General features: G+C 40.1%; 1 protein-coding gene across 1 annotated transcript in view; it reads right to left on the bottom strand.

The window, feature by feature from the left end:
• LOC138011418 (VWFA and cache domain-containing protein 1-like) overlaps positions 1–7,958 on the bottom strand; it is a 29,720-nt gene extending 21,762 nt beyond the window's left edge. Inside the window, exons 1-3 of the mRNA XM_068858400.1 lie at positions 7,745–7,958; positions 4,073–4,660; positions 1,650–1,791 (exon numbers count right to left, since the gene is read on the bottom strand). Coding sequence (XP_068714501.1) covers positions 1,650–1,791; positions 4,073–4,660; positions 7,745–7,912 — 898 coding nt within the window. The 5' untranslated portion in view covers positions 7,913–7,958. The remainder of the gene's footprint in view (positions 1–1,649; positions 1,792–4,072; positions 4,661–7,744) is intronic.
• Between the last annotated feature and the right edge of the window lie 685 nt (positions 7,959–8,643).

Below are 8,643 nucleotides of genomic sequence, written 5' to 3' on the forward strand. Positions count from 1 at the left end.
ACAAGCCGAGCTTGCTTCGAAACCATGACAACCTCTGATCTCAATCATTATGGTGTCAAATTAAAAAATGCCTTACCACCGTCCTCTGGAAGCAAAGATCACTATGGCAACCAAAATGAAATAATGAGTAACAAGAGTCCATCACGCAAGAGAAAGATTTACCCAAATTGGCCCCAGTCTCCATCAGCGTCAGAAAAGCATCTATTTTTAAACCAAATAACAGTTTTTCGGGAAAATAAACATACTCAATTCAAACCCTTTAGGAATAAAACGTTTTGTTCCAAGTATATCCGTATCATTTGGAGGAGGGGGTTGGCGCAGTGGTAAGATCTCTGCCTTCCAACCCTTAGATCCCGGGTTCCATTCCCGGTTCTGCCGAGAGTGGAATATTTGGCGACCTTCTTTCCCGCTAAAGTTCACTCAGCTTTCCATCATTCCGAGGTCGGTAAAATGAGCACCAGCATGCATGGACTGCTTAGAAGTGGCTACCATTTGCGCTTGTATATGCTTCCAGTCCGCTGGGGGTAAATTGATCATTGTAAAGCGCCTTTGAGACGTTTGTGATAAAGGCGCTACATAAATGCACCACTTTACTTTACTTTTTCATTTAAATGTAAATAGTGCATTACAATGCAAATACAAATAATGACAATATTGACCGCGGGAGATTGTAAGTCCCAAGAGAAAATAAAAATAATACTTAATGCAAAATTTTGGAGGGCCAAAGAGTATCATGACATTTTTGATAGTGGCTAATTGGGTACAACATTGAGTTAGTCGATTTGGTACATCAAGGCTCTACACATTTGACCAATCAGGTTGCATTACGTCATTCATGCAGTTGTTCAACGTGATGAAAACATTTCTTGGAGGAAACCTAATCTAAAAATAGAACTTTTCTGACCGTGATGGGGACAAACATGATACCAGATTCTTACTCTAAGGTAACGGACTCTTCTGTAATGTTTTTTGTGTGTTATCTAACATGACAACGATAGCGCAATTAACATGCAAACACCTACACAAATCAGTTCTCCCATGAGGCAATTCTTCTGAATAAAACAGGAACGCGAGAAGGTACAAAACACAGGTCAAAAGTCACAGGTCACAAATCACAGGTCATTGTTTTACCGATAGAGAAACAACCCTAACCGTTAACAAATGCTAACATTAGGCTAAAAACGTTTGTTTAGGCCTAATTAGGCCTAAGGTTAGCATTAATGAATGTTTAGGATTCTTTCTGTATTGGTAAAACAATGACCTGTGACCTGTGTTTTGTAACTGCCGAGGAAAGGCGGCTTGCCAAAATAAATATTTCTCTCATAAATATGGAGCACAATAATTGCATTTTTCTCTTTCACTCGAGCACATAAGGAAGAGACATCTTTCTCAAATATTAGGGAAGACACAGACACCTAAACATGAAAGGCGTGAGACACATTTCAAAAAGCATGACATTTTTAACACCTGACGGAAGATTTAAGTCTTTTAACAAAGAAATATTTTCTGGTGTCATCGAGCTCTCCCTGATAACTTCAATGAGGACATTTCTTTTCGGGATTTTTCTTTATCCCGTGAAAAAACATTGGCTTGAAGATAATCAACAGCTCACTTGAAACTTGTTTTGAACGTTCTTTTCATTGACTTACCTTCTCCGGTAAGACTTTCGACATAAGCTTTAAAAGCATCGATATTTGTGGGAACTGCTAGAGCTAACTGCTGACTGTAGCATGGACTCACTCCACTGCCAGTGTAGGTCGAGGCCTCGTCATTGAAGGACACAACCCCAATCTAAGAAATAAAACAGAGCTTCTGAGCTGAAGAAATTAACAGCTTTTGAACTGAAGTTTTTTAAGGATTACTGTTAATTGTTCAGCAGTTTCCCAGATCTTGCCCTTCAATCCGCAATGATAACGTCATCGGGTGACGTCATTCCGTCATGTTTTCGCTTTGGCGAAGAGCTGATCAGCTGATCAGAACAATCAAATTTGAAATGGATTGTTAATGCCTAACCGCGAGTACATCTTATTAATGAATGTTTCAGTCAGGGAAACCCAGCGAATGCAAAGATTTATTTTGCTTGTAAATTCTCCTCATTTAAAAGAAAAAGAATCATTTTATTCAAGTAACAGAACACCAGATCTTGGATAATAGACTATTTTGCCAATACTGGGTTAATTCCCAGTGAATCTTGGGTTGTTCCAGTCGTTTGTGGGGGCTGACGGCCATCGTAGAAGGGAAAGAAAAAGTAAGGAAATCATTGAACTTTGTTTAATTAAGTGTCTCGTCGCTCTAGCGCTAGCAGTGGAGCACTAATTGGAGACATCGTAAACTGAAATTAACAATTGATTGTTTGTTTTTGAGGAGAGGGGAAACCCGGGAGTACCTGGAGAAACACATCTCGGTGCAGAATAGAGAACCAACAACCTCAACCCACAGATGACGCCGAGTCTGGGAATCGAACCCCAGCCACATTGGTGGGAGGCGACTGAGTGCTCTCACCACTGCGCCATCCCTGCACCCCGAGAGGTTCATTTCATTCCAGAGATTTCTAGGAACTTGTCTATTGCAGAAACTGTGCATCAAATCAAATGAAATTATGTGAGATGCAAATAATGTTGAATGTTGGTTTTGTGAGGAAAACCTAAGCAACTGGAGAAGAGAACCAATAAACTCGACCGGCATATGCCACCGAGTCACAGAATCAAACTCGCTGTCAACTCGGTGGAAGGCGACTGCTCGCCCTGCTGAAATTCGGATCTGCCTTTTCTCCTCAGTTTGGTATAGTTGCACGAGAAGTCCACCAATCCTTATAAAGCGAATCTGTCGACTACCACTTGTCTGCCGGGTTTCAAACAACGCTGCCCTTACGGTTTATTTGAATCTTTCGACTTTACTCAACTTCAAATTGAAAATCAATATCGGTAGGTCTATGTTATTTACTCAATCCATCGAAGCTTTTTTCAGAGGCAATGAGGCCCAGTGGTCAGGGCGCTTTGGTCAGAGCTGGACATCCAGACTTCAAGACCCTGGTTCACCGTCTCGGCTGCAGCTGTAACTTGTCAACTGTACTTCCCCTGGCTAGTTGGGATTTTAAAGCTGTTGTTATTGTTGTTCTTCTGTTCAATCTGTTTTGTGTAGTAATGTTCGGAGGTATTAGGAAGCTTACGATTTTACGACGGGGACGGCAACAACAACAACGGCGCAAAACAATGATATCATTGGTTAAAAGAGCATAAATAATCGTGCTGCACGCGGGGCACGGATTTTAGGACGAATTCTTGCGGTACTCTGCACAAGGACGACGTGAAATTACCAAATTTGAGGTTTTTACGATAACGTAAGCATGGAACAGAGAATCTTACATTCTCTATTTTTTTCCACTTTGTAACCGCTCGTACCAATTTATTTTTAGGATACGTCACCCAAATTGTAAGAAGTGAACGAGATAGAATAACCGCGAAAGTATTATGATAAACGGAACGGAACGGGAGGCGCGGTGGCCTCATGGTTAGTGCGCTCGACTCCGGATCGAGTGGTCCGGGTTCGGGGCCTGGCAGGGGACATTGTGTTGTGTTCTTGGGCAAGACACTTTACTCTCACGGTGCTTCTCTCCACCCAGGTGTATAAATGGGTACCGGCGTAATGCTGGGGGTAACCCTGCGATGGACTAGCATCCCGTCCAGGGGGGAGTACAAATACTCCTAGTCGCTTCATGCTACAGAAACCGGAGATAAGCGCCGACCTGATGAGCCTTCTGGCTCGTAAGCGGAGACTTTTAAGCATGGAACAGAGAATCTTACATTCTCTATTTTTTTCACTTTGTAACCGCTCGTACCAATTTATTTTTAGGATACGTCACCCAAATTGTAAGAAGTGAACGAGATAGAATAACCGCGAAAGTATTATGATAAAGCAAAGTGATATTTTGAGGTAACGTTTTCGTTGAAGTCGCCGTCGTAGATCTGTCCCTATTAGCCATTGGGCTACTGTGAAATTCAAGCTGAAATAAAGTATATATGCACATATGTACAGGATCGTCACTTCTCATTTTTCATACCATACGGATTACCTGATCCTTTGGATTTATGGTGTCCAACAACGTTTTTGCAGCCTCTTTAGCGATCTTCATATTGCCTTCCATGGAACGACTTGTATCAATCACCAACAGCACATCTTTTGCTTCTGGTATAGCGGTTTCGACATAGAAAGGTCTGAAACGCGGGTCGTAGCCGTCGCAAGGTTCAGAATCATTAAAAACTGGAAAATTGGTCATCACACCCTTCTCGGAACCAAAGTACTGCCATTTTATAAAAGAATACTCTTTTAAAATGTTCTTTGCTTCCTTTAAAATTGCCCCGGAATCCAAGTGTATCGGGTCTGGTGGAGCGCTACCCGAGATTTTTAAGCAGACGTTGTTTAGATCAACTTTTGTTCGAAATCTTTCATCGTATATCAAAGTTGATTTATCTATCTCACAACACTGCTTTGCTGTAGCTGTACTTGGGGTCTGAAGGTAGGAAGCCTCGACAGCGTTTCTTAATCGTCTTGCAACATCAAAACGTGTTGTGAACTTTTCTTGCATCTTCAGAGCGAGCTCCTCGGTGAGCTTTGCACCATCGATGTTTCGTGTATCATAGCTAAGTCTATTGAAATATTCCTGCAATTAACAAAACAATAAACTATTAAGATACCTGTTAGAATTAAGAGTGATTTGTAGTCCTAGAAATCCCAGGGAATCCACCTAAGCGTCACAGTTTTAATTTTGATTTTTTATTTTTTCGCAATTTTATAGGGAACGGGTGGGAGACCCATCCCCGAGCTACCTGAAAAGAATCTCGAGGAAAACCGGAGGAAGACTTATGGGGCTTCCCTACCCCGAGGAAGACCGGCGTACCCGGAGAAAAACCCTCGTATATTGGTCCTTGCTGAGTACAATTTAGACTTGAACTCAGCCCACTTACTACCGCAGAGGTGGGAGGTGCTCTGTACTTTTTATTTGGCTGTGCTTTCTCTGCAATTTGTATTTCAAAACGAAAGAAAACAATTCAGAATGTAAGAATATTGACAAATACCGTTACCTTACTTTGAATCGAAAACTGTCTTCTAAAGAAATACGGTGAGCCGTAAAGGCGCGGTTACAAATGCTTTAAAAATTCGTTGCAACGTTGGGTGAAGCCTTGTGGAAGGTAGAACTCTATGATTATGCTCTCCGGTTTCTGCACTACTTGTTTCCGTGGCAATGTTTTTGGCCCTTGCAAGTATGTTACATTGCATGAGTAATGTTTCGTGCAACTTATTTCGCAACGTCAGTGTCGAGACAAAGCTTTGGTAATACGAGCAACAAAAAAGTCTAACTTGTCTCGCAACATTGCCGCGAAACTAGTGGAAAACTGCGCGATGTTGCGCGTTTAACATCCCACGCACAACCTGTCTCGCAACAAAAAAAATGTTCCAAGTTGCTTCAGCGTGTTGCAGAAAGTAAAGATCCATTCTACTTTCAGTCTGAAACAAGCTGCAGCAACTTGCAACACAGGTTGTGCGTGGGATGCAAAACGCGCAACATCGCTCAGTTTTCAACAGCTTCCCAACACCAGTTTCCCAGCAAATGTTGCGAGACACGTTGGACATTTTTGTTGCTCGTATTACCGTAGCTTAAAGTGCCCTTCGAAACTGTATAAAGGATATAATGCTATGGAACACACAAAATATGCTAAGAAGTAGACGCCTATGGTAGAAAAATTCCATTTCGATAACACCGATATTGAACTTGCTGAGAGAGTTGATGATCTTGGAGTTATCTTCGATAACAGCCTGTCGCTAACATACCACATATACAAGATCTGCAAGAAGGGTACCAAAGCGATCAGTTCTATAGGCCGCATTCGTAAACATCTAACAAAGGCTGAAAACCTCCAATTATTGGTTCATGCACTTGTAATCTCACGCCTAGACTACTCAGTGAAGTACTATCTTCTGACCGTCTTCCAAAACAGGAACTTGAGAAACTACAAAGAATTCAAAACACTGCCACATACTATTGACATGAACACATCACACCATCCCTCCAAAAACTTCACTGGTCGCCTCATGGTCTCTCTCCAACAGATTTATCGTCTCTGCAACGAGAATACCAACCACCACGAACCCTGCCGCATCCTCCAAATCGCTTTTTGTTATTTTTACAATGAATTCCGCGACCAACGGTTCCTTTGTGCACCTACATTATGGAATGCCCTTCTTATTGCTCTAAAAAGTGCTGTTTCGGTTTCGTCTTTTAAATCTACCTTGAAAACATGTTTGGCGAAAGTTTTTTCCTTGAACCATAGAACTATTTTTAATTTTCCTTTTTTTTTTTTTTTTCTTATTTCGTGTTTTAGTTACCTTTTACTGTCAATTAATTTCTAGGTGGATGCATGCTCATTGAGATTTGAAATGCGCTCATGCATGAAACATATTATTATTATTATTATTATTATTATTATTATTATCATTATCATTATCATTATTATTATTAAAAATTGCAAAGTGTAACAGCGCCTTCAGTATTGATAGTTCAGACAGCATAGTCGTCTTTTTATTCTGCTATGCTCTTTTAGTTTTTGTACTGTTTAAAAATTCTTACTGTTTTTGCGGTTCAGTTCATTTATTGATCAATAGGATTCTGCGGGTGTTCAAGTTCGCTCGGTCAAACTAGCACATTGTGGCTTAAATTCAACAAAGATTAATTTAAGTTTCACAGAAACAGAGCGAAAAGGACTCGTGCATAAAACATGAATTACTTTAAGGATTAAATGCGGATCTGAAGTTATTTTTAGTCAAAATGCAATTTGACTCAAATTTAACGAAGCGCAATTGAATCTTTCATTTGAAGAGAATCAAAAGAAGGGTAAACATAACAAGATTGCGTGTAACTGAAAATCGTCTGACTCATGATTTCAAGGAATTTAAACTTGCAAATTAAATGCTGCGGTTACAAACAACTTCCTCGAGCATTCATTGACTCTCGTGCGAGGGTACGTCCATACTTCTAGGCCTTCTACAGGTTTCTGGAGAACTTGAGAATTAGATCTCTGTTAACGTTGTCTTAGTTTGGTCTCCTCCGTCTATTGCTTTCAATTTTGCTCAGTTAAGATTCTGCATCCTGATGCCCCAGGGCAGTTTTACGGTGAATGATAATTGATAGATTAATTCAAGTTATTTGTTCTTTCGGCGGACACTAAAATGCTTTAAATTTTGTCTACTATTCGATATACTACCTGAAGCCAGATGTCGCACCTAAAAATAAACTTAACGGATGGCCAATGTTAGTCGAGCTCGCGGTCTTCTTAATACTGGTGAAAGGATTACCAACTTGTCACAATAAAATTAAGTACTGAATTTAAGTTGCTAATCGGTCTCTAAGCTAGGGCCCGTCCAAACAGGAAATAATTTTTTGCGCAATTTATAACGACTTTGATCACAATTTTCACTTTCTTGCTCAAATGTAGATATAAATGACCTGAAACTGCGTGTATAAAATCGTCTTTAAGGCCAGGACATTAGAGTAGTGTTTTCCTCCTTGCACCTAGCACGTTTATAAAAAGGAGAACGGAGCTTATTGTTTTGACGTGACTACAGTAAGCAAATAAAGCTCTCCTTCGAAAAATCTGTAAAAAACAACAACACTAAATTGTGTTGCCATTATCACACTGGAACTCTGAAATACGTTTCCACTGAACGCTCATGAACATTTTTATCTTACTTGAAGTTCGTCCACACCAAGAGCATTGTTAGCGAAGGAGCGCAACTCCTGTGATATTAAACTTGGATCTAAAATGCTGGCTTTAACTTCAAACACGACGGCCGAGCAAAATACAAGTCCAAGAGTAACCAATGCTGGATTTGTAAACCCTGCGATGAAGAAAGCCATATTTCCCTTTTAACTTCCTTGGTCAAATACACGCAACCATGCTCAATCGAAAGCGTAATGTGCTGCGTAACGGAATAAAATTAAATACTAGCGTATTGACAATCAATACAGCTTCGATTGTCAGGATTTCTGCATTGCAAATTATAGCAAAGAGATGGTTATACGAGGCTATCGTCTCCAAATCGTTGGATTTGTTTCTGCTTTTTGCCAAAAAAATCCAAAAACTACCCAACTTAAAAAACCAAGTCAAGTAAAATGGAGTAATTTTAGCTTAATTAGAGACAAGAAATATTTTACTGTAGCGACAGGTGATCCATAACGGACAACTACATACTTAAGTTCAACCTGCGTAATTTAATTTCTTGCTTTCATACTTTAATTTGTCGAATTCCTTTTCAGTGTAACTACAGTATACAACTCGCTGTCGCTGTTGCTGTTGCTGTTCTACCGAGAAAATTAAGTCTAAGGACACGCTTGACGACGCGAAATTTAACACTTTTATGAAACCCTTTAGATTATTTGTCCTGATGTTATCTATTCAACTTTCGGAGTTCCACCTCTTTTCGCCTGAATTAATACAATCTCGTTGTAGTCCTGTAAAACATCCTTTGTGAAGTTGTCAAATAACCCATTCCTATCTGGCTCCTTGTAACTCGTGACAAAAAACTCTTTTTCTTTGTTAATTACTTCTCGGTTCCTTGTCGTGGCCTCCGAAATTTCAACTTTGAGTG

The sequence above is a fragment of the Montipora foliosa genome, chromosome 7 (assembly GCF_036669935.1).
Source record: "Montipora foliosa isolate CH-2021 chromosome 7, ASM3666993v2, whole genome shotgun sequence".
Lineage (NCBI taxonomy): Eukaryota > Metazoa > Cnidaria > Anthozoa > Scleractinia > Acroporidae > Montipora > Montipora foliosa.